Consider the following 26,719-nt stretch of genomic DNA (forward strand, 5'->3'; position numbering starts at 1 on the left):
ATATCTGGGGCAAGGCCATTTGGGGGCACACCAGTATAGCTGCTAATTTGGCTTCCATTGCAGGATGGACAAAAGCCAGAAGGATAGCTACAGCCAGGAAGGCTATAGCATGTTCCAGATGGAAACCTATTGCCATGGCTTCCTACCATCTAACAGATATGTGCTGAGTGCCTTCTGTGTCTCTGCCACTGCTCTAGACAGAGGAGCATAGCAGAGACACAACACATGATGTCTGCCTTCATGGAGCTTATACACCAGCACAGGTAAACGGGAAATAAATACCAAAAAAAATTTTGGAGTATAATAAACAAGCACTACATTTGGAGAAAAACAAAGGTGGGGGGGTGTGATAAACAGGGAGCAAAAGGATGAAATCACTACTGAATATTTGATGGAGAGGAAAGACCAATCCTGAACCTAAAGGAAACAAGGGAGGAAGTGATAGGGCTAACTGCAGAGCAGGTTCCCAGGAGAGGAAGCAGCAAGTACAATGCCTGGAAGTTGCACTATACCTGGTCTGTCCAAGGTCAGCAGGATGTATAGACTGAACTGTGTTTCTCCAAAATTCATTTGTTGAGGGTCTAGCCCTCAGCACCTTAGAATGTGACTATACTGAAAGATAAAAGCCTTCTAAAAGGCAATTAAGTTAAAAGGAGGCTATTAGGGAGGGGCTCTAAATCAATAGGACCGGTGCCCTTGTAAGAAGAAGAGACACCAGGGATGTTAGTGCATAGCAGGATGCCCTGTGTGAAGACACAGCAAGAAGGCAGCTGTTTGCAAGCCAAGGACAGAGGCCAAAGAAGAAACCAATCCTGTTGGCATCTTGATCCCACAGCCTCTAGAACTCTGAGAAAATAAATTTCTACTTTTACACCAGCCAGTGTGTGGTATTTTGTTATGGGGGCTCTAGGAGACCAATATGAAGGGGGTCTCTGAGGCTGGAGTGAGCAAAGAACAGATGGACATGAAGACATAGCAGGAGACTATGGAAGACTCTTACAGGTCTTGGCAATGACTCTGGATTTTACACAGAGTGAGATGGGAGCCACTGGAGGATTTTGAGAAGAGAAGTGATATGATGAGAAAAATGTTTAGGATTGTTCTGGTTTCCTAATATAGTCTGACTACTGGGTTGAGAATAGACAAGAGGAACAAAGGTGGAAGCAGGAAGAACCAATTAGATTATTATAATATTAAAAGAAGGATATTTAGTGGATTAGATTGTTTTTTTAAAAGATTTAGTTATTTAAGAGAGAAAGCATGCATGTACGCAGAGGGGAAAAGGGGCAAAGGAAGAGGGAGAAAGAAACGGAGAGAAGCAGACTCCCCCTTAAGCACAGAGCCCAACATGGGGTTCAATCTCACAACAGTAAGGTCACAACTTGAGCCAAAACCAAGAGTCAGACGTTTAACTTACCAAAGAGCCCAGGCGCCCCAATGGATTAGATTACTATATAGGCAGCAGAGGTGGGGAAAAAGAGGTGGAATTGAGTGTATATTTTATAGGTAGAATCAAGAGAATTTGTTGATGGAGGTTAATGGCAACTGAGTCTTAATGAAGTGAAGAGTAATACTCTGAGCCAGGGATTTTAGAGTCGTTGGAAGGAGCTACTGTGGCAACCCATACTCAGTGCCATGAAACATTTCAACATTAATATTCTAAGTAGACTTAGCCAGGCTTAACCCCTGAAGAAAGTAGATCCTAGAAGGATGTTTGTAGTTAAATAACAACAGAGTACAGGAATTTCCAGCAATGAAACAAAATTGCCAGCTATTTTTTAATTCAAATGTTTTGTTTTGTGTTTTCCTCCCCCAAAAAAAAACCAAGGAGGGAATTTCTGTTTCTCTGCCTGACATGTAAAAAGCTTGGAAGTTGTCACTCCTACATTCCCAACAAGAAAGTGACTGAACAAACTGAAAATCAATACCTCTTCCTAGTTGCATCAGAGAATTGAGGCCACAGGGCAGACTGTCACCCTCAAAACTGAAGAAACAGGCAAATAAGGAGGATTGCAGCTTACTGGGAGCAGAAACCAATGCTGGAGCTTGCTGGGAACACTCAAGGGTAAGTAAAATTGCTAGAGACTGGATGAGACTTCAGAGGGAAAATCTCCTGGGGGCCCAGTCTAACAAGAACCCCCACACTTTCATGAGTTATACCTCTGGGAGCTGTGTCATGTTCTCAAGGTGAAGATCAAAGAAAAATCCCCTCTTGCTTCAATCAGGGGGAAAATTAAGCATATTGAACTAAGTCTTGAACTCTAAAGAGAATTCCATTCTCCTTAATAGTGACTTGCCCCCAAGGGATTTGGTAAAGCCTAAACTACTTATTGTAGAGCCCAAGCAATCTGGGGGAAGGGAAATACCAGGTTATAGCCATGTTTAGCCTTCTTGTCTCATCTGAAAGAGGAGAAGAGAACTGAGAAAGACAGGTAAAAGGTCACAGCACAAAGGCACAGGCTCATTTAAAAGAAAGAGAGAGAGAAACCTAATCAAAGGACTATAGGACACTCCCCTTCTCTCTATATTTGACCATCATATAAACAGGGCTCCTGTATAATAACAGGAGATTACAAGTAAAACAAAACAAAACAAAACAAAAACCAACAAGCCTCAGACTCTATTTTTGAAGGAGTCTCTAGAGAAACACAAAGGCAACAGGAGAGACAAAAACAAGGATAGCAGAGGGAATTTCAGCCTCTGACACCACAGCTATAGCAAACCATGAACACAGGATCATTTCTAACTAAACAAACATAAACTCTCACACTAAAGGCTTATTTACCTTGGTTCATATTATCCAATACATTATGACCAGCTTTCAAGAAAAACTTATAAGAAATGCTAAAAGGCAAAAAACACAATCTGAAGAGACAAAGAAAACATTTGAGTCAGACTCAGATATGGTGGAGATTTGGGGCTTCTCAGATCAAGAATTAAAAATAACTATGACTAATATGCTAATGGCTCTAGCAGAAAAAGTGGACAACAGGCAAGAACAGATGGGCAAGGTAAGCAGAGATATGGAAACCCTAAGAAACAATCAGAAGAAAATGCCAGAAATGAAAAACACTGTAACAAAAATAAGAACATTTTTGATGGGCTCATTAGTATACTGGTCAGGGATGAGGAAAGAATCAGTGAGTTAAACATAAGGCAATACAAACTTCCCAAACTGAAAAAAAAAAAGGCATTTGGTATCTCAAACCCATTCCTGCTACACTGTTCTACATCAAACCTCTTCACCTCTCATCTGGACCACTAGAATTACCCTGCTCTAGTTACAGATACCACCAATTCATTCTCCACACCACTACCAGCCTGATCTTTTTTTTTTTTTAATTTTTATTTCTTTATGATAGAGAGAGAGAGAGAGAGAGAGAGAGAGGCAGAGACACAGGCAGAGGGAGAAGCAGGCTCCATGCACCGGGAGCCTGACGTGGGATTCGATCCCGGGTCTCCAGGATCGAGCCCTGGGCCAAAGGCAGGCACCAAACCGCTGCGCCACCCAGGGATCCCCAGTCTGATCTTTCTTAAAGGCACCACATCACTCGCTAGTTCAAAATTCCAGTCATTGCCATTGTCTATAGCTGTTTTAGAAGTAGACCCTGTATCTAAATGAAATATTCACATAGAAGTACAAACTGTGAAGCAGATAAATGCAGAAATGCTCTGTTGAATTATGTAAACTACTTAGCAAAGCATGCAAGGTCTTTCCTGATCTGTCCCCTGCCTACCTCTCCAGCAACATCTCCTAACTCTACAGAATTGGCATGGTTTGGTGGCTTAAAAAGAAAAGAATTGAAACAATAGAACAGAAAACCCAAGAATTGTGGACAATTACAAAAGTTATAACACATATGTGATGAGAATACCAGAAAGAGAAGAAGGAGAGAAATTAACAGAAGAAATATTCTATGCATACATGTCTAAGAGTTTTCCAAAATTAATGAAAGACACTAAAGCACAGATCCAGGAAACTCAGAAAACAACAAGCAGTATAGATGACAAAAAAAAAAAAAATCTAAATCTAGGCATATTATATTCAAACTGAAGGAAATCAAAAACAAGGAAAACCCTGAAAGAAGCTGGAGGGAAAGAGAAAACACCTTACCAAAAGAGGGACAAGGATAAGAATTACATCAGACTTTTCTTCAGAAATCATACAATCAGGAAGAGAATGAATGAAATATTTAAAGTGCTGAGTGGGGAAAAAAGAAAGCATAGAATTCTGTGTCCAAAAAAAATTATCCTTGCAAGATAAAGGAGAAATCAAGACTGTCAGACAAACAAAAACATAGAGAATTTGTCACCAGTAGATCTGTCTTACAAGAAACATTAAAAGAAATTTTTCAGAGAGAAGGAAAATGATATAGGTCAGAAACTTGGATCTTCATAAGGAAAGAAAGGGCATTAGAGAAGAAATAAATGAAGGCAAAATAAAATATTCTTTTATTTTTAAATGATCTAACAGACAATAGTTTGTTCAAAATAATAATACCAATAATGTATTGAATAATTATAGCTTCTGGATAAGTGAGTTGAATAAGGGGCAGGAGGGAGGAATCGGAAATACTCTTATAAAGTACTTGCACTCCCTGCAAGGTGGTATTATATTATTTCCAGGTGAACTTAGATTAGTTTTAAATGTATATTGCAAACTCTAGGGCAGCAACTAAAAACTGTTAATAGAAGTATGATCGATAAAACAAGGGAAGAGAGAAAAGGAATCAGAAAATGCTCAGTTAAAGCAGAGAGGGTAGATTAAAGTGAAAAAACAAAAGAAATACACACACATACACACAGAAAGAAAGATAACAGTTAACAGAAATAAATATGGTAGATATTAATCCAATTATATCAATAATTGCTTTAAATGTGAATTGTATTTAAATATATCAACTGAATGTGTGGTAATTAATATGTTTTTAAAAATTATTCACAAGAGACACAGAGAGAGAGACACAGAGATATAGACAGAGAGAGAAGCAGGCTCCTGGTGGGAAGCCCAATGTGGGACTTGATCCCTTCATGCCATGAGCCAAAGGCAGACACTCAACTGCCGAGCCACGCAGGCATCCCTAAATATATCATTTAAAAAACAGAGACTGTCAAGGTAGATAAAAATTGAGATCGAACTACACGCTGTCCACAAAAAAATCTACTCTACATATAAAGATATATAGACAATAAAAGTAGAGAGATGGAGAAAGATATGTCTTGGTATAGAGACCGCTTTTAGGCAACAAGCTTGAGCAATGGAAACCTCAGTAAGGTAAACAAAACAAAACAAAACAAAAGGGCCCACAATGACCACAGAACTGAATGCAAACAGGCAATACAAACAGGCTCATTAAGCAATCCACCTCAAAATAGTCGTAGTCCCTAAATGCCAATTACAACAGGCACAGTTGCTAAGATTACCAAAAAAAGAGAAAATTCCATACATTCCCTTACCTCCTCACCATCTGTGTTGCTGGCCCCCATCCCATTGGCACCCCCCATATTTAGTGGCCCCAATCCGACTGGAGCACCCCCAGACTTGGTAATATGAATCAAAAGAAAACAACTAGCTATTATCAATATGACTTTCTGGGCAAACTTCAGAGCAAGGAAAACTGTCAGGAAGAAAAGAGATACATTAAATAATGACGAAGAGGTCAACTGTCTAAGAAGACATAAGAATCCTTAAATACATTCACCTAACCACAGAATACTAAATTATGTTCAGCAAAAACTGATAAAATTGTGAGAAAATACAGACAAATTTGGTATTACACTTAGAGACTTGAATATCTATATTTTGATAACTGATAGATTCAGCAGGCAGATAATCATTAAGAATAGAGTTGAAATAAACAGTACCATTAATCAACTGGATTTGACATGCATAGAATACATCATCCAATAACAACCAAGTACACATTCTTCTCATACTCACATGGAACATTTATAAGGTAGACCATATTCCAGGCCATAAGATACATCTTAACAGAAAAGAAGAATAGAAATCACACAAAGTATGCTGTTGAACCATAGTGGAATTAAACTAGAAATCAATAACCAAAAGATAGCTAGGATATCCCAAAATATTTGGAGATTAAACAGCACACATCCAAATAACACACAGTTTAAAGAAAAAGCCTAAAAATTTTTTGAAGATATTTTGGAACTAAATGAAAATGAAAATACAGCTTTTAGAAATTTATGGGATGCAGCAAAAGAATGCTTAGAGGAAAAATTATATCATTTGATGCATATATTCTAAAAGAAGAAAGATGTAAAATCAATTCCTGCACTTTAGGAAACTAGAAAGAACAAATTAAGTCTAAAGTAAGTGGAAAGAAAAAAATTAGAATTAGAAAAGAAATCAGTGAAATTGAAAAGTGGAAATTAACACAGAAAGGTCAATGAAACCAAAAGGTGGTTCTTTCAAAAGATCACTTAAAATGATAAAACTATAACCAGGTTAACCAAGAAGAAAAGGGAAGAGATAAATTACCAACATCGAAAATGAAAGAGGAGCCATCACTACGGACCCGATAATAGTAAAGAGTAAGAAGGTGATACTATAAACAACTCTATACCCCACATATGTGATAACTTAGATGAAAGAGCCCAATTCCTCAAGAGACAGGAGACAGATAGTCTGAATAGGCCTATATCTATTAAAGGAATGAAAGCAATAATTAGTAACCATTTAAAACAGAAAGCACCATTCCCAAATGGTTTTATTGGTGAATTCTATCAAACATTTAAAGAAGAAATGATGTCAATTCTCTACAATCTATTCCAAAAAATAGGGGCAGAGGAACACTTCCTAATCTGTTCATGAGAACAGCATTACTCTAAACCAAAATCAAAGACATCACAAGAAAGGAAAATTACACATCAACACTCTTATGAACACAGATGCAAAATGTTCAACAAAATATTGTCAAATAGAACCCAATAACTATACACTGTAATCAAACGGGATTTATTCCAGATATGCAGGGTTGGTTCAACATTCAAAAGTCAATTAATATAGCTCATCACAGCAAAGGAAGAAAAAACCTGCTAAGATATTAATGCACATAGAAGAAGCATTTGACAAGATCCAGCATCCACTCATGATAAAAACCCTCAGCAAACTAGCCATAGAGGGTGTTACAGGCTGAATTATGTCCTCCCAAGTTCGTTTATTGAAGCCCTAACTCCTAGTGCCTCAGAATGTGACCATATTTGGAGACAGGGTATTTAACGAATTAATAAAGTCAAAATGAGGTCATTATAGTGGGTCCTAATCCAATATGACTGGTGTCCTTCCACAGGGCACAGACACAGACAGAAAGAGGATCATGTTAAGACACAAGCAGAAGACAAACATCTACAAACCAACAGGAGAGATCTTAGAAGGAATCAATCCTGCTGACACCTTGATCTCGGACTTCTGGCCTCCAGAAATGTGAAGGGAAATATTTCTGTTGTTTGAGACACCCAGTCCATGGCGTTTTCTTATGGCGTCCTAGCAAATGGATACTAATAGGGAACTTCATCAACTTAAAGAACATCTATTTAAAAAATCTACAGCAAACTAACATCATACCTAATGCTGAGACACTTGAGTCTGTCTCCCTAAGATCAGTATCAAGGCAAGATGTTCCCTCTTGCCACCCCTCCTCAATATCTTACTGAAAGTCCTAGGTAATGCAATAAGATAAAGGCATAAAAAGTATACAGACTGGGAAGGAAGAAATAAAATTGTACACAGATGACATGAGTATCTATCTAGAAAATTCCAAAGACTCAACAAACAACTCCTGGAACCTATAAGCAATTGCAGCAAAGTTGCAGGATACTGGTTTATGGAATTTAACTAAATGCACCCCTCTAAAGCAAGATGCTAATCATTGGGGAAACTGTGTGCAACAGAGAGGGGCAGGGGGTGTAGGAGAACCCTGTGTACCTTCTGTTCAATCTTTCTGTAAACTGCTCCTAAAAATAAAGTCTATTATTTAAGAATAACTAAGAAGCCAATGAGGCCTATAATACCTTCCAATCTAGGCACAAAAAAGACAGAGGATCCCCAGAAAACTTTCCCTCTTAAAAAAAGACAGGCACAAGCGAGCGGCAGCTCCTGGATTTTCTGGATTGCAACACGGTGCAGCAATGACACCAAAGAGGGGAGGAACAACAGCAAACCCCCAGCACAGCAGCTGTTGAGCTCTGTACCGTGAAGGTAGAAAATGTATAATCAAAGATGGAAGCTTGATCAATGACAGCTGAAAGGAGGCACCTGGTCACAGAACAGGTGCTCAATAAATATTTATTTGTTTAGCCCGGCGAGACATCAAAATGGACAATGTGGACTGAGGGAGGACCAATTTGGAGAACTAATGGAAAGGTATGACTGAGTCCAAGAGACCTCAGGGCAGTGACTGCTAAGGGCTTCGCTGGTACTCTAGTGAGGGTGTCTGTAGTTTCCAACCTTGTAATTCACTCTGGGCTTGGGTTTACAGTGTGTCAACTACATAGAGTTCATTATGTAGCTCGGTTTCATTTTTTTTTTCTCAAGCAATCTATCATTGTGTTGTAAAGCCCTTACTGCATTTTAATAAAAAAAATACGTAAACAGAAAAACCATCAAACATAGCTGAATAAAAAATTTCTGAATCTAATACCCAGCTTGGGCTGGTAGCAAAGGAGAATGAAACAGATAGTCATCCTGTCTTGGACCTGCTTCAGATTTCAGATTCTGAATCCAGCACCGAAAGAAGTCAGGTGGCATGAGCACAGAGCACATACACTGTCTCACCGAGTAGTGAATGTACGTGGAACCTGCCTGCCCCTCCTCGGATGATGGATCTTCTGAGACAAAACCAGGCCCATGTTAAACAATGATCTCATCCCGAGGCCTGAAGCATCCCTTTCAAATCATTGACTTTGGAAGTCAGAAATTCTGCTTTTCCAGTGCAATTAGTAAATCTAATCACATATATTCACACTCTCAAGGGGTCCTGACTAGCAGTAACAGCTTGGTTATTCACAATCAATGAAATTAATGCCGCTATTTTTATAACATGAAAAAAGCCACAGGAAAATAAGCCTCCAGGCTGTGGACCTTGGTCAAAGAAAGAATAAAAATAAAAGCAAAGAATAAAGTATGTCAGTGAGTTATTAGACAAAGAGTCATTTTAAAGTTCCAGCAAGGCTAGGCCTTGGGGTCCTTGTTATTCCAAATTGATTCTGTGCTCCAGATCACCTAGAAGGAAAACGTCATTCAAATAAAAAAGGTTCCTTTACATGAAACTGTGTGTTTAACTGGCAACATATAATTTCATTAAAAAAAAAAAATTAGGAGCAATTGCTGCTAAAGCCGTTTCAGGGACAAGAGGAGGGGAGGATCTGTCAGCACTGTGGGAGCAAAAAATGATGTGCCACCAAGCTTTATTCCAATCATTTGCTTCATAGTTAAGTTTAATTACACATTACACACTGTCCTGTAATTATGCCGCTTGGGAAACTGCCAATTTCCCCCTTGAAATGTTAAAAGTTCCTTAATTTATTTTAAAGACTCAGCACTGCCTCCATCAGCACCCTGCCTTAGTGAGTGGAGGATACTTGGTTCCTGCTCCCTTTAAATGATGACTAGTGGGCAGCCAGGGAGCCGCTGCATGGTTTGACGTACAGTGTGGAGGGTTGACCATGTGCACGGCCCCAAGAACACTGTATTTATAATAAGATCTGATAATTTTGTGTCCTTGAAATTGACAACCGGAGAATGTGAGAAGCATGACTGTTCCTTCTGCCCGCCCTTGGGAGGCTGAAATTTAAGTTCTTTATTCTTAGCAAGAGAGAGAGGACATATTCATCAAGCATAACTTTTTGCACTGGGAAAGGGAAAAGGCAAATGAAATGGTTTGAGCACCCACTGTGTGCTGATACTGTATTTAGAACTTCACAAACGTCACCGTGGACCCCCAGGTACTGGTGGCCACTAACTCAGGTCCCTCAGGTACAAGGCACATAACTAGAATGCATGAAGCAGACAGACAATATGATAGAGAGCTCTGGGGCTCATGGTTACTTGAAGAGAGAATGCCTGCCCAGCCTACAGGCAACTCAAATTCTCTTCCCTTTAAAAATACTGGGCCACTTGAGCAAACACATCCACAGACTCATTTGAACCGCAGCTGAGACCCCCGTAGGAATCTAAAAACCCCTAAAAAGCCACCGGAAGCAGACTGCTTGGCTTTAAATTCAGCTCTGGCACTTCCCCAGCTGTGCAACCTTGGGCAAGCCGCCTAACTTCTCTGTGTGGCAGTCTCCTCATCTGTAAAATAGAAGTAACAGCAGTGCTGACCTCAGAGGGGTGTTGTGAAAGATTAATAAACGGGCTTGGCGCAGTTGTTATGTCATGGCAAGCTCTGTGTTTGCTACCACACGTATGTTTATGCCTTCTGATGAAGGAGACAGAAGTCAAAATGAGTTTCCCCCAAAAGGCTTTGAATTTGATGTGGGTCTCAGCAAACAGATCTGTGTCCTGGAAGAAGAGGGTACGAGGGTCACCTTATCTTCCCATCTCTGGGAGCACTGAAGGGAAAATTGCGAATAATGTGTGTGAAGTACTCAAAATATGCAAAAGCTTAAGAGACGGCAGCTTTTATCATCGTAGGTCATTTCAGAGCATTTCTTTTCAGTACTGCCTCTAGGGCTAGCCTCTAGGTCTCAGTGGGGAGTTAGGGTCTAAGTCAATATTTCTTCCAACTATTTTTTTACGAGTGTGTTTACCATGTATGCATCCTGAGGAGGAAGAATCCGTCAAAAGGTTTTGAAATCGTGTAAACACACTTTAAATTTTTCATCTGTTAAAAAAAAAAAAGACTACCATGAAAGAAGCTTGAGAAAACAATTCTTAAATACAAATATCCGCCTTTTCCCGTAATCTAATTTACTTGACGTATTATAAATATTTCTGTCCTGATTTAGTGTAACATTAGAAACATACATGTGCCCTGGCTCATAACTGCATGAAATCATTATACTTAATCTTATTTTTTTAATAAATTAATTTTTATTGGTGTTCAATTTACCAACATACAGAATAACACCCAGTGCTCATCCCGTCAAGTGTCCCCCTCAGTGCCCGTTTTTAAAGGGATTTCTATTCTTCCCCCACTCAGGAAATCCATTATGTTCTAGCGTAGTTACCCAGTGTGCTCAGATATTCCAATTAGTTGAAAATGTTCATCATAAATTAGGAGGGATGTTGAGGCAAGAACTGCAGGGTGCATGAAGAACAAGTCATTTCCAGTGTTTACTCTTAATTTTGTTACTAGAAGCCTCAAGACTTTATAAATTCCGTGTTAGGTATGTAATAGTCTCATTAAGAAAACATCTTACTTATGACAAATATCAGACTAAATAAAGTATACAAGAGAGGTCAGGTTTGTTCTAGTGCACAGTGACCCAAAACCAGAGTATTTCTCTAAGAAATAGTACCGCTGCTTAAAATTAGGTCACTGGTTAAGAAAGCAAGTCCTCAACGATTCTCATATAACTAAACAGTATGATAATTTATAGATCTGTGAAATGTTTACCTGCTCAGTATATTGTGGAAAATTGCAAAGAACTGTCAAGTAAAGGCTTTGTGACTCGGTAGATGTGTCCAGGATAGGTCACATCTAAAAATCCAGAAGAAGACAAGAAAAACCCCAAAGGGGAGAACAAAAAGAAAACATAATAAGACAAACAAACTCTACTCTCTTCTTTTGCCTGCGGTTCTAATTTCTGATATTTAAGAACTAGACCCTGCCTTTCTTCTTGACCACCACAGCCACCGTGCATAGCACCAGCTTGGCAGATGGTAGGTGTTTGATAATATTTCCTGAACGAGTCAGTGAATGAAAAAATGCGAATGTTAAAAGGAATTTCTCTCCCTTTAGTTAGATGCTTTTTAGCATCTAAGAAGATGGACTGTTTTTCTTTTCTGTGTGAATTTTTTTTCCCCCTGAAAAAGATGTAAGCAATAACAGAAATATCTCATTTGCATGCATTTGGCTTTTATTGTTGCACATTTAAATAGCTTATCTGACGTCTTTAGGGCCTGGGATTAATGCACAGCACGCTTCTGTCTGGCTGTAATGCCAAGAGGGAGACAGATGACTGACAATAGGTTCTGAAGCTCCCCTGATCCTCTAAATGTCACTTCTCATGTCACTAGTCTGAAACTTACAACCACGTCTGAAATCTGGAAAGCTTGGCAGTGATACCTTTGCCGGGTTCATTTATTTCTTTAAATAACATCATTCGAGTCTCAATCAAATATTGGGTAAAATGGTAACATAAAGGAAAAAGACAGCCTTGGTTTTCAAAGGATTTACAATTTAATAAAGGTAATGTGATGTTGTATAAACATAAAGTTTGTAGTTAGGTATTGATGTACGTATTGATGTTTATGCATAAAGTTTGTAGTTAAATGAAAAGAGAAGGCACCACCTCTCACACTGTGAGGAATGACTTTCTGATTATGCTAGATTTAGGAAGACTGTAAGTAAATACAAACACTTCCTTGATGGCATCATTAACTCTCCATGTCTTCTAACCATTAGTCTTTGACTCTGCCCTCTTCTCCTCCATCTCATCAAGAAGAGCATTGTTGTGTCCACCACACTCCAAGCCCACAGACAGGAAACTGCAGGGTTGAAGGCCAAAGACTGAAGTTCAAGTCGCACTTGTCTACTGGCTATTTGTCCTATTGGAACTCTCCGTACCTCTCTAGATCCCACTTCCTGAGTCTACAAGATGGTGATGACAATGCTTCTCCCACTGGATTTTCTTGAAGACTGAGCTAACCTACAGAAGATGACTTCTAGGCTAACCCAACACATGCTAGGTACACATTTTCTCAAACAGGGGATGACAAATGGGACTGTGAAGACTGGACTGCATCCTGAAACCACTCTCTTTTAGTTGTAGCGTGTCTTAAGTATTTTTCATGATCCTACTTCTTCCTCAGACCTGGCCATCACGTGTTTTGGGGCCCTGAGATTTCCTCTCATTACTTGCTGCTTTGTGGCTCAGTCTTGGCTCCCACAATAGCCAGCATGAGTCTTGAACCAAATGTAAAACCCAATCGTTTTGGTTTTTTTTCAGTACCTCCCAATGAATAATTAAATATAACAAGAACACATGTTATAAATCCAAAGGTTTTATTTCCAGTGGAGTCACTAATCTTCTTTCTTCTAAGGTACTGAGAATTGCCACTCCAGGGATGGGGGAGAAGAGCAAAACAAAAAAAAAACAAACAAAACCAAAACATGCAACACACTCTGCTCTGTACCATTATCCTGTCTGTGAAATAATGACAGCAGGATCATGGGAGCAAGCCAAGTGTCACCCTCCACCTCTCACAGAGAGAGCTTTGACGGGGAGAGAGCCGGGAAGTGAAGCAACTTCAGAAAAAGCAAAAGCAATTATGTCTGGAGTAAATAAGACCCAGAAGTCTGAAATCATACTATGCCTCAAGATTTTACTCCAGGCATAATGGGATGCTCAGATTTCTAATTCTTCCTCCTGTTCCTGGCCTGTCCAAGTGTGGGGTAATTCAATTACATCCAGTACTTTCATTAGTACCCAGTTAGAGAGTACATTTAAATAACACACAAGAAATCAGGCTGCCGGTCAATAAACTCATGTTGCAAAAATATACCTCTATGAAGCTGTTAAAAGGAATGAAGCCCATGATTCTCAGATGATGAAAAAAAAATGAATTAATCCTTGGCAAGAGGCCATTTAAATAAAAACTAAAGAAAGTCTCTAATCAATTAACAAGAAATTATTAAAATCTACTATGTGCCAGGTACTACAAAAGGTAGGCTTATGGGCCAGGGGTAGTTCCCAAAGTGTTCTGAACTCTGTTTAGAAAGATTATGTTTCTAGCTGGTCTGGAAGGTGGGTGTGAAGATACCAGACTTCAGCAGGGAGGTCATAAAGATAATTGAGCAACCATCTAGATGAACAGATTAAAGGGAATGATCAAGTCCAAGGATGTAGAATTTATAGAATGTGCCTTCTACCTGGGTTTGAGCTCTGCTGCCCGCATCTCACTGCCTACTAGACACGTCCACCGGACAGATATCCCACATGCATATAAGGGTCTGGATGTCTCCAAATGACTAGCCCCTCACAGACCTGTACTGTCTGTCCCATTAATGACATTACCATCCTTCCATTCACTCAAGCCAGTCATCTCCCTCTCCCTCAGAGAGAGCCCAGTTTATTTTAGTCCCAAAATAATTCACTCAAACTGCCTCTCCTCAGTGTCACTACCTTAGTTCAGATTACTGTCATTTCTCCTTAAGTTCCCAAATCTTATTTTTGCCTCTCGTCTTGATTTCTCACATTTGTTTTCTGGCAGGAAAGTGATTTTTCTAAAATTAACTCACATCATCTTTACTTAAAACACTTCAGAAATTTTTCAATGCCTTAAGGTGAAAGTCCAAACAAACACTTTAATATGGCCTCAAGGGATCCTAATGAGCCAGCTCACATGGCCTCAAGCCATGATCCTATTCACCACTCCCTGCTTTAGCCATCCTCTATTATTTTTGGTTCCCTAAAAAAGGCGCACACCTCTACACACTTGTTTACATGTTTCCCTCCACTTGGATTACTCTCCATGTCCCCATCCCTTCGCCTGATTATCTAGCATCATCCAATATCTAGCATCATCCAATAGGTCCTAGTGTAAATGCCACTTCCTGACTCCCACACCTGTGTTGGTGACTCTCCTTTGTGTCCCCTTCCCCTGCCCAATCAAACTATACTCCACATGGCTGGGAAAGTGACTGGCATTTACCTCTTCATGCCTCCTTTACTCCTCAATGACAGTACTCACAAGTGACTTGTTCCTTGGGGAATCCCCATCACCTAGCTCCCCGCTGAGCATTTGATAGTTACTCAGTAACCATGTGCAGCCTGAGTCACTGAAAAGAGAAAAACTTCTACAATTGAGTCCTTGACATTCTGGGCATTGAAGATGGAACAGGCAGAGGGAAAGAAACCCACCAAAGAGGCTAAGAGAAATGGACAAGAAGTTGGATCAAGACAGACAGTATGGCTTCAGGCAAAAAGGAGAAACTGGTCAATGGCAGTGTCTGGTGTCAATGGAAGGGCAGATGAGAGGAAGGAAGAGAGGGGCTGTTCTACATTTGGCAGGAGAACAGTTTCTGGAAAGTGATGAGTGGAAGCCTTGGTGTAGGGTGCTGAGAAGTGAGTGGCAGATGAATTGGAACACAGCAAGAAGATGATCCAGAAAAATACGAATATGTGTGTTTGAGGGAATATGATAGCTGGAGAGGGTGTCAGGGGCAAAGAGTAAATATGTGTGTGTGTGTGTGTGTGTGTGTGTGTGTGTGTCTGTGTGTGTGTGAGTCATAATTCCTTTTAAAGATCTCAACTGGAAATCTGACTGGCAAAGTGAAGGGTGAGGCCATATTCAGGTACAGAATAAGAGTTTACTGAATGAAAGATATAAATAATAAATAAATTACTGCATTCAGACAGGAGAGCTACCTGTCAAAAATAAAGCAAGCTTCATCAAAATATAAACTTATTTTTAAAAAAGAACCCATTCGGGGCACCTGGGTGGCTCAGTCAGTTAAAGTGTTTGCTTTCGGTGCAGGTCATGATTCTAGGGTTCTGGGATCGAGCCCCACCTCAGGCTCCCTGCTCAGTGAGGAACCTGTTTCTCCCTCTACTTGCTGCTCCCCCTGCTTATGGTCTCTCTCTCTCTCTCTCTCTCTCTCTCTCCCCTTCCCCCCTGTCAAATAAATTTTTAAAATCTTCTTAAAAAATAAAATAAATAAAAAATAAAAAGAACCCATTTTTATGTTTCAGAAGAGACCATTCAGCTCATAGATAAAAATTTAATGAGCTGTCTGGGATGACGGTTTTCACCATCTGTAACCACTACTTCACTATTACTGGGATAACGGCTTCCAGAGCCACTCCAAAACTTCCTTGTAGAAGCTCTCAGACTTTGTATGTGATCCCTTAAACCCAACTATTCATGTAAATGACTTTGGCTTTCCATCTGGAAGTAAATGCCCCAAAGTCAGACGGGACAAAGGAAATATCAGGAAAGTGATGCTGGGGATCCCTGGGTGGCTCAGCGGTTTGGCATCTGCCTTCAGCCCAGGGCATGATCCTGGAGTCCCGGGATCGAGTCCCGCATCGGGCCCCCTGCATGGAGCCTGCTTCTCCCTCTGCCTGTGTCTCTGCCTCTCTCTCTCTCTCTGTCTCATGAATAAATCAATAAAATCTTAAAAAAAAAAAGGAAAGTAATACTTCTGAGAAAATAACAGACATCTCAGTTATAGACATAGAGATATAGATATTATCACATGTAGATACTGTCTAGTCGGTAAAGAAAAGGGCATGTGAAAAAAAATAATAAGAAAAGGGCACGTGGACAAAAAGATCCACATTTTTCTTTACAAATATGTTGTTTTCTTTTAAGTCCTTACCAGATATAAAGTTCTTACAGGTTGCCATGTATTAATCCACGTGTTCATTTTACTTATAACAGTTTAGAGAATACACTGAGGAAAATGGGCTTCAAACGCTAAATTGCTTTTCGTGAGACATATGCTTCTTATGCAATTAACAATACAGTCAGCATCAATAAGCTCTAATTTTAGAAACCTTCGTCTGCAGGCATTAATCAGTTAATGCTAAATTCAATTTCTATCTGGCTTCTTCTTTTCACACTCAGCTCTCCAAGGCTATATACTATATGGTATCTCAAAAATACTATTTACTTACTGTGGGAGCAGATTATATTCCTAGAAAAAAAATCTGTACAATAAATATATACACGTATAAGCCAAATTAAACTTTCATGAAAAAATGATTTTCTTATGAAAGACTGCATTTCTGACTAAGCACCTGATCCCAGACTGTTCACGGGAATGCATCAAATCCTTTACATAATCAAATTACAAATAATATTTCAGTACAAATCAAAGCTTGTCAAACTGCACATATAGGAAAACACATAAAGTTAAAAAATATAGTACCTACAGGGAACTCAGAAATCTGGCATGGCTTTTTTCATGGGGGCCGTTCCCAGGTAGAATAATTTTTCACTGTGCAGTGTCCCATGAATTACAGGTTTTGGCCAGCAGTACCCTACTGGCATGGCGACTATGAAACCTACCCACACATTTCCAAATGCCCTCTGGAGGGGTACTGCTCTCTTGTTTGGAGAAGAAACTATAGCCTAGACAAGAGGAGTTGTCCACATTACTATCACTAGACCATGACAGTGCCCGGTCATGAACCCCGGTCTCCAAAAGCCAGTGCTGCCAAGAGGGATCCAACAGAGGATATCAGAGTATTAGATTCATCTTCTTCTAGTTTGAGCCTTACTCTTTCTGCATTAGGCAATTCACTCATCAAGTATTTTCTTAGCTGAGATCCAGTTGTCATTTTAACCACTTGCCAATTCCCTTGGCCTGTGCATTCATATCCTCCTCCATCTCAATCTTGGATGAGTATACCTCAACCCCATTGAATCTGGGCTCCTGCCCCCGATGACAGGGGTAAGCGGTCAGCACAATTCCAGTGCAGCCAGTGGAGCTGCCCTATGTCACCATCCCTAGGCTCCTGCTGGTTCACACTTGGCCCTTTCCACATGGCACTGCCCACTCAGCAGGTGGCACCTTCTTGTTTCCTTCTGCCCCACCCACAAAAGAGTCCCTCTCAGTGGTGGGAGTTTCACTAGTCTGTTATGAAATGTGAGAAAAATCATTTCTCTTTCCTCACCATCTCTCCCATTCTTCTCTTTCTTTTTTGTTTATCTCATTGTGTCTCCAGCATTGGACTGAACAGAAGCAGAACCAGAGAGAATTCTCAGTCTCTTTTCCAACAAGTGGAATAAGCCATCAGGGTCTCCACTAAAGTTGGAATTGTGGAGGCTTAGGGTAGATATTTCATTTCTCTTCCTTGCTATTTAAGCCTAAGAGTTTTTGTAAATAAGAGTCTTATATATGAGTTTTATATAAGACACTTTCCAGTATCTACTGTGTATTTTTAAATGTCATCATGTGAGAAAATTTAAGTTAAAAAAATCTCAATTTGTGTCCCTATTGATTTCATTTTATTTTAATATTTATTTTACTGGGTGATGAAAGCCAAAACGCTGGAGCCACTCACCTAAAGGTAATCCCTCCGTACCTGTAAGTTAGAAATTCAAATTCAGTTGGAAACCTACAACAGCTGCATGCTTACCCGGATGTAGGCATCCTGGTGGTGCTTGGCAAAGTACAGCATATTGTCCAGGGCTAACATCCCGGGAGGGGTCTGGGTAAAGTCCATGGCAGGGTTGACATGATTCTGTGATTAAAACAAAATATTGGATCAGGTTAATTCTTTCTCCTCTCAAGACCAAAGTACCACAAGGCCAGCTCCAAATAACCAAGTAGCATGACATTTTCTATCTTCAGGTAAACCTACTGGGTTGGCAGTGAGGGCTTCTCTCTACAGGTGCAGCTTTAATATCTGGGCTTAGGAAACTCAGCTGAAAATGGAAATATAAGATTACTCTTAGACACTATGACCCTGTGGGGAAGAGAAAATAATGTAAAAACTGTACTTCTGGTGGCTGTGCTGTTTGGTGGAACCAGTAGCATTTGGGGAGAGAGATCTGGGATGACGCCACATCTCTGGCATTCATCCTTCTGTACTTTAGAGTCTTCATCCTTCTGGGTGAGGGCTAAGTACAGCCATATCTGCCCATGGATTTTGTGCACTGTCCAGGCTTAGACCATCTGCAGGCCTCTGAGTACAGACACTTGATAAAATTTCAGATGTCCACACATTCCTGACATCAGCCTGCTGTCAGGCAGTGTTCTGGTTTTGTGGTCACTACACACAGTGCCAAGGGCCACAAAGACAAAATAATAGCTAAAAATATGCCCAGCAAATTCTCCATATGCTCAAGATCACTCAGTAAACACCACAAGACTGTTGCTCAGAGCTGCAAACCACTCTCCACCATCATTAAAAAGAATCACCAAGATCTGTCCCAAAAATTCAGATCTACATGGTAAATGATTTAAGTCATTTTTTGTTAAAGAGATGAAAAAGAATGTTAAAGAGATAATAAAGAAAACTGTTTTTACCTCATAACACAGGTAATTTGTATGCAGCTACATATTTTTGTTTTGTTCCTGTGTATGTCTTAATAAAAAGCTTAAATCTCTGATTTGCCAGGGACATTTTGGTTCACTGCAATTTTTTTCTAATTTAAGTACAGGAAAGCCTTCTTGTTCACTTGCTCGAGGTTCAAACAACTAATACTTTTCTGCAATATTGAAGAGTACATCTAAACTGTCTTTTCCATTCTGATTTGAAAAAAAAAATGAGCTAATAAAGGACCTATGGAACAGTGGTGCTGCCTACTGGCCTAAGTTTCAAGAGCATCCCCATCCATATCTCTTTTTTTTCTTTTTAAGATTTATTTTATTTATGAGAGAGAGAGAGAGAGGCAGAGACACAGGAAGAGGGAGAAGCAGGCTCCATGCCAGGAGACCGACGCGGGACTCGATCCCCGGACTCCAGGATTGTGCCCTGGGCCAAAGGCAGGCACCAAACCACTGAGCTACCCAGGGATCCCCCCCATCCACATCTCTATAGCAAGGTGGCTCTGTGCAGTGACTTCAATATTTTATTTTAGCATTTTATTCTGATCAATAGAAGATGTCGGAAAGATTCTAAAATACCCAAACACTACCACTTGCAGTAAGAAAGATGCATCTCCTAAAATTAATAGACTTGTAACAAAAATGAAAAATCACTGGGCAGACCAAATGCAGTAGTGTTTAGCCTTCATTCAATACTCACTAAAGTAGGAGGGTCAGGCTTGTATCAATAACAAGGGGACCAAAAGGCTAGAAATAAATGACCAGAGATTCAGTTTGAAAAGTAACTTGTAATGAAAGATTTTACGACAGTTTTAGTTCTTAGAATAATGGAATTTATCCATTATACACAAATTTATTATTTTGACTTCAATACATTAGATTTTTATGAACATAAGCAACATTTTAAAAGTTGGTATTTGCTGAGTACTTTCTAAGGGCTGGCACTAGTTTGTGCTTTGCATGTATGATCTAATAATAAATAGGCAGTGGGCATTACTCTTATCCCCACTGTATGGATGGGAAACTGCCACTTAGATGAGACAAGAAGCTCACCCAGGGCCTCACAGCTTGGATTTGACAGAGCAGGCAATGTCTTGTTTGGACAGTATGTCTCAGCACGCTTTCGTTCCCACTTTGTTCGCTACCACTGGTTTATAAGTTGAATGCATTTATTTTGGTGCTGCTAGCATTTAGACTTTCCATAGCCAGGGGAAAGTCTATTTGAGAAAAATACAGGCTAATCAATATTAGCTGCTATGAAGTAGCCCAGCCAACAAAGGAGACTGTGCCAAATGTAAGAGAGAAAAAGATGACATGGACTTCAGACCTATTTCTAGGGTTGCTCTGAGTCCATTCCAGAAATAAACACACAAAAAGGAAATCAAATGACAAAAATTAGTTCCTCTGAATCCAGTTCGAACAACCCCACAAAGCTATGTCAGTGAAGCTGACCAAGCAGAAGGTCCCTATGGCACTAAAGTCATCAGTTTTGTTTCAGTTGTGCTTCCAGGATCCACTCAAAGCCTCCTAGCAATCACACCCCTCCTTGGGCACATATGGAGGGTATCTAATAGGGTGATGTTGCTCTCAGAAGGTCTTACAGTTAAGAAATAATATAATTTATTTTTAGGATTCTTTTAAAGAAATCTAGAGCTCTTTAGCAAATAATCCCAATAAAATAATGCCTGCTACATGTCAGGCATTACTTAAAGTACCTTGCATATGCTAACTCTTAATCCTCATAAAACTTCCCCAAAGTAGGTTCTATTATTATCTTACTTTGAACGACAATTGCTGAGCATCTGGGTAGCTTGCTCCAAGCTTCAGAGCCAGTTATGCGGCAGAGCCGCAATCTGAACTCAGGGCACAGGGTTTTAACCAGGATTTTAGTGTCAGGTCATTGGTTAACTGGACACTGCTGGGAATACCACGAAGATGACCATTGCAGCTCCTCAATCAACATCATTCACTCAGGCAAAGTGGGCCTGTGATCCATCCTTTTGAATAAAAGCTATAATTTCTCTATCCCTCCCAGATAACAAGCCAAAGTCTCTCTCATGTTCAATAAACCATGCCTTATTGTCTCCAACAAATAGACCCTTACTAAACAAAAGCCAATTAGAAAACTGCCTTTGATTCCCTATGACTTGCCCTGAATTGATAAAGCATCATTGCCTTTTAGATGAAAAACATTACTTTGTATTTCTGGGGGAACTATGCGCTCTCCCGCTTGTGCTCACTTGCTTTCCCTCTCCCTTACTTTTAGCTTCAGGTATCATTTCCCCAGTCTCCCTTTCCTTGAAATGCTTGTTTCTTTTTTCTCTTTTGATTTTAATAAGCAGTAAAATGATTTTACAACCCCAGATTTTGATAATGAGAAAAAGAATAAGAATTACATGCCAAAACAGTTGAAAGCTTTCTATACCGTGACAAAAATACCCTGAGAATCCAGCAAGGCCAACAGTTTCCCCAGTCCTTTCTTATTTATGAGATGCTCTGGATACAGATTTATTTTCTTTGCTTGTTCCATGTTATTTTTTTCCACCTGTCTTGAAATGGAAGCTGCAAGAGCTTTGATGAATAGCTTGAAATTTTTCCTTGTTTTACTGCAAAGCCCGTGTACCTCTGTACATCCTTCTGAGATGCCATTTGTTAGTTCCTGTAGAAGTGCTGCTCCGTGAATCACATTAGACAGCTCCTGGCCCCCAAAGGAGGGGGTAGCGTCTGCCTTCCCTCCCAAAGCACCAGGGTTTTTCCACTTTGGGACAATGGATGAAGAAAGCACAATTTACATTATAGTGAACATTCTATGGGGTGTTTGGGTATAGAGTTCCCAGAGATCTGTTTCTTTTCTGTTACCCATATGCCAGCTTTTTAGCTGAATTACCTACACATCCAAGAAAAGGTTCAAGACCTAAGACAGAGAATCTTCCAACCTGTTACACCAAGGCCACTGGAGAGCTGGAATGGCCTTCAGATATGATCTAAGCTGATAGCTTTATTTTATAGATGAGAAAACTGTACCCCGGTGGAGAGCCGCAATGCTCAAACGTGAGCAGCCATTCAAATCTCTTTGGAGGCTTCTTAAAGCACCAATTCCTGGTCTCACCCCATAGTCTCTGATTCAGAAGGATTGTAATGGGTCTGAGAATTTGAATCTCCAACAAATTCCCAAATGATTTGATGCTGCTGGATGGGGACCACACTTTGAGCCCTGCTGGTGCCTAAAATGGTTCATTTCGGATAACACAAGTATAGCAGAATAAGATCTAGAATCCAGACCCACTGTTCCCTCAAATCCCATGCAATTTCTATGAAAGCACACTGTGATTCCACTGGTTCCAACGTACAAATGCATTTTAAGTATATTCACTGTTTATCTGTTTTGTGTTTTTTGGCTTCTCCTTGAGAAAACAGATTCCTTTATTCAGAAAAAAAATAATTGTAATTTAGAAGCCTTTTGCTTCTTCTATTGCTCAAATTTCTGACTAAAATAAGATGTATTAGAACCTCCAGGGAAGGTAGGAAACTGTCATCCGTCACTATTTCCTACTCCTGAATGCTTCCTGGTTAGGGAAGCGGGGCCAGCACTAGCCTGAATGATTTTTTAAATGATCTGTGTTTTTCAATTACTAATGCCATGCTAGTCTTTCATTAGTGTGGATAATAAAGAGATGATTACAATAATGCTTGCCAGATGGCATATCGTGGGGAAAGCCTTTGAGAATTTAGGAGTTAATATTTGTGCTATATGAGTGTCTACATTTGCTGAACAAATATAGCATTAAAAACAACCTTTAAAACAAATCACATTTGGTGAATATTCAGTCTACAAAAAGCCCTCTCAAGGATATTTCATGAGGCTGGTAGTTTAAGGTCATGTTCTCCAAGGGGAGGCAGGGTTTGATTGGTACAGATCACTTGGGAGCTGTGTCAAACTACAGCTTCAACAGGCTCCCTAGAAGTGTAGTTGTCAACCTTGGATACACCTGAAAATCCCCTAGGGAACTTTGAAAAGTCCCAATGTTCAGGCTGTACCCCAAGTCAGTTCAATGAGAAACTGTGGGTAGGGACCAAGCAATTAGATTTTTAAAACTCCAAAGATGATCCAATGTCCAGCCACAGTAGAGAACATATTCCTCAATTAGTGGGTCTCGAATTTGAGAGTGATGAGAATCTCCTAGAAGGTCTGTCCATCAGATTGCTGCCCCTTCCTCACTCTGTTTCTGATTTGATAGGTCTGGGGTGAGGCTTGAGAATTTGCATTCATATAAGTTTCCAGGTGCTGCTGATGGTCACTGGGCCATACTTTGAGAACCACAGCTCTAATGTCATAGGAATGCAATGCAAGAGTATGTTAGGAACTTAAATCCACCAGCCGACAGATTGGAACCTTGATTCCCTATACCGGTTAGGCAGTGACTTTTATTGAAATGCCTCCAGATATCCATCGATGGATGAATGGATAAAGATGTGATATATATACACACACATACCTATATATGCACACACGCTGGAATATTACTCAGCCATCAAAAAATGAAACTTACCATTTGCAATGACACAGATGGAACTAAAAGGTATTACACCAAACAAAGTAAGTCAGAGAAAGACAATTATCCTATGATCTCACTCATATGGGGAATTAAAAAACAAAACAAAACAGAGGATCATAGAAGAAGAGAGGGAAAAGTAAAACAAGACAAAATCAGAGAGGGAGACAAACTACATGAGATACCGACTTCTAGGAAACAAACTGAGGGTTGCTGGAGGGAAGGAAGGTGGGGGGATGGGGTAAGTGGGTGATGGGCATTAGGGAGGGCACATGATATAATGAGAATTGGGTGCTATATGCAACTGATGAATCACTGAACTCTACCTCTGAAACTAATAATACACTATACATTAGTTAATTGAATTTAAATAAAATAAAATTTTAAAAAAGAACTGTTTAAATTAGGGTCAAGTTTCCACCCGGTCTAGATTGGGACTTGAAATGAAAAAGAAGATAATTATGTGAAAAAGAAACATCCAAACCTCATACAATTGATGTTAACTAAACATGTATAAAACATAAAGCTAGGTTAATAATCAACTATTACTCAAAACAAAACCAAACCACACACACACACAAAAAACCTGCTCTACTTGGGACATGCAGGCCCCACCACTCTGTCATTGGCTATTTTGCACATCTACGTAAGGAGGTTCTCAATAGCATTCAATTTTGTGATCCCCAACATAGACCAATATTCCAAGGAGTCCTAGAAGCAGCTTCTAGAAATCTTTGGATTCTGGCCCTAGTCTCTCTCCATTAAATTCAATAAAAATCAACAGTTTGGATGAATACAGAGAAGGCACCCTATAAAATCTGCCCTACAAATGGGCAAGATGGTGAATATGCTGAGAAGCAGAAAAAAAAAATCTGTGACCAGCTGGGGACTAGTACTGGTGGGCATCATGCCAGGCTCTCCAAATGTGGAATTTCATTTAATCTTCCCAACTACCCAATAAGGGGAGTATTATGAATGAGATAAATGTTATTCATCTCTTCCTACAGATGAGGGTCAGAACCCCGGACTTATGTAAGATCATGGCTAGTAAGTGGCAGAGTCACCACTTCAATTCTGTAGCTTTTTTTTCCTATTAAGGTCCAAAAGGTCTTTGGAGAATAGGAAGATGGGCCCCATTAGCAAGAAGTTTAATCAGAAAAATGTAAAATCCTATAAAAAAATTTAAAAATTCAAGCACACATCTAGAGAATAAGGGAAATCTGGCTTATGAATAATTCATCAGAGCCCAGCACCTCATCATTAAAATTTGATTCTTTTAGGTAAAACACAAAAGATATGCATGAAAGAAACACCCAGTAAGATGCTAAGGGTTCAGGGCAGCAGATTCTCAACCACCTCACTTCCCTACCATCCCTCCCTTTCAGCAGCATATGTTTTTCTCCTTGCCTGGCCTCTCTAATACCTCTGGTGGTTTCTGTCATTCCATTCCCCCTCCTGCCCCTCAACCTGGCTATTTCTCCTGGTTTGGCAAGTCCACACTTATTGTTTGGATAACACTTCTGGCTTAACTGAGCTCTAAGACCATCTGCAACCACTATCACTAAAGGAACCCCCTCCCCAGAAGTGTTCTGAAACCTAGGAGAGTCTAAGACCATAGATAATATCAGGAACTAGGAGTTAAGAGTTGGCAATAGGTCCAAAAAGAGTCAATTTCACGGGGTAGTTAGAAGCCTCTAACATGCTGGGTTTCATTAAGAGGAGTACAACAAGAAGAACAAAGGAGGTTCCACTAACCAGTCCCAAGTCAGGCCTCATCTGGATATAGTACACAGTTCCAGCACACACACAGCGAGCCAGCTCCTGACACACAGGAAATCATGCATACAAGGGTGGTCAGAAAGAAGAAATGTCTGAAGAGGAGGCATATCAGAAAAGTATGGCAGGAAAAAAAACCAATTCAGATATTTGGCCCACGGAGAAAAGAGAGGGTTGTATGGCATGGTATTGGAGGTGGGATGGGTGTAGTGGGTTGAACTACTACTTCTGTCTGTAGGCATCTGAAGGGTGAATGTTATTCAGTGCAGCTAAAAGAAAACAGGATTAGCTGAGAGGTTCCTGTCCTTAGAAATGCTGAGACAAGGAGTGGACATACAGGAGGAGTGTCACGGAGACAATAAAAGGGCAAAGGATTGGAGCCAATGACCTCTCGATGTCTCACAGCCATCTTCTTGTCATTAGAAAATGTTGGCTCTTACTCGTGCACAAGGTACATGGGACCTGACCTGATCAGCTTCATCCAAAGATGAACTGAAGACAAAATAGTATTTGAATCACTATATTGTACAACTGAAACTAACATAACACTGTAGGTTCACTATACATATTTTATTTTATGGAATAAAATAATTTAAGAGGAAAGAAGAAAGAGAAAGAAAGAAAGAAAGAAAGAAAGAAAGAAAGAAAGAAAGAAAGAAGAAAGAGAGAAAGAAAAAGAAAAAAGAAACAAAGAAAGAAAGAAAGAAAGAAAGAAAGAAAGAAAGAAAGAAAGAAAATCGAAAGTCATTGCCTCCAAAAAACTTCCAACTCAAAAGTTATCAAAAGTCTTCATGACACAGCTTTGAAATACACGTGCACACACACACACTCATTCATAAATAACTTCACATGTGCACACAATGGATGATCACACCAAAAATTCTGGATTTAAGGCAAATGTCCTTAGTTAAGAAATAATGTCCTTTTTAAAAACTACTCTTCAGAGGTCAGAAAAGGCCATGTACTACCATGTACACAATTCAGAAAACTCTTGGGTTTCCTCTCACTTCATTATCCTGAACAGGCAAAGTTGAGACTTACTGAATAAAGGGATAAACGTGAATAGTTTATTTGTAATGTTGATTCAACAGTCAACACAAAGAATTACCATAAAAACTCAATTAAAAAATGCCTTGAGAATAAATTTCCTTTAAAACGAAGCTGGTTATGTGTGTTTTTTTTTAAAAAAAGCCTTCATGA

At 39.7% G+C, this 26,719-nt stretch overlaps 1 protein-coding gene across 5 annotated transcripts in view; it reads right to left on the reverse strand.

Annotated features, from left to right (window-relative positions):
• Positions 1-26,719, reverse strand: part of ELMO1 (engulfment and cell motility 1) — a 523,965-nt gene that overhangs the window by 252,517 nt on the left and 244,729 nt on the right. For all 5 annotated transcript variants that reach the window (XM_055314755.1, XM_055314756.1, XM_055314757.1 and 2 more), the window contains exon 14: positions 18,277-18,381. In XM_055314755.1, coding sequence (XP_055170730.1) covers positions 18,277-18,381 — 105 coding nt within the window. The remainder of the gene's footprint in view (positions 1-18,276; positions 18,382-26,719) is intronic.

This window comes from Nyctereutes procyonoides, unplaced genomic scaffold, assembly GCF_905146905.1.
Source record: "Nyctereutes procyonoides isolate TBG_1078 unplaced genomic scaffold, NYPRO_anot_genome, whole genome shotgun sequence".
In the NCBI taxonomy this organism is placed as follows: domain Eukaryota; kingdom Metazoa; phylum Chordata; class Mammalia; order Carnivora; family Canidae; genus Nyctereutes; species Nyctereutes procyonoides.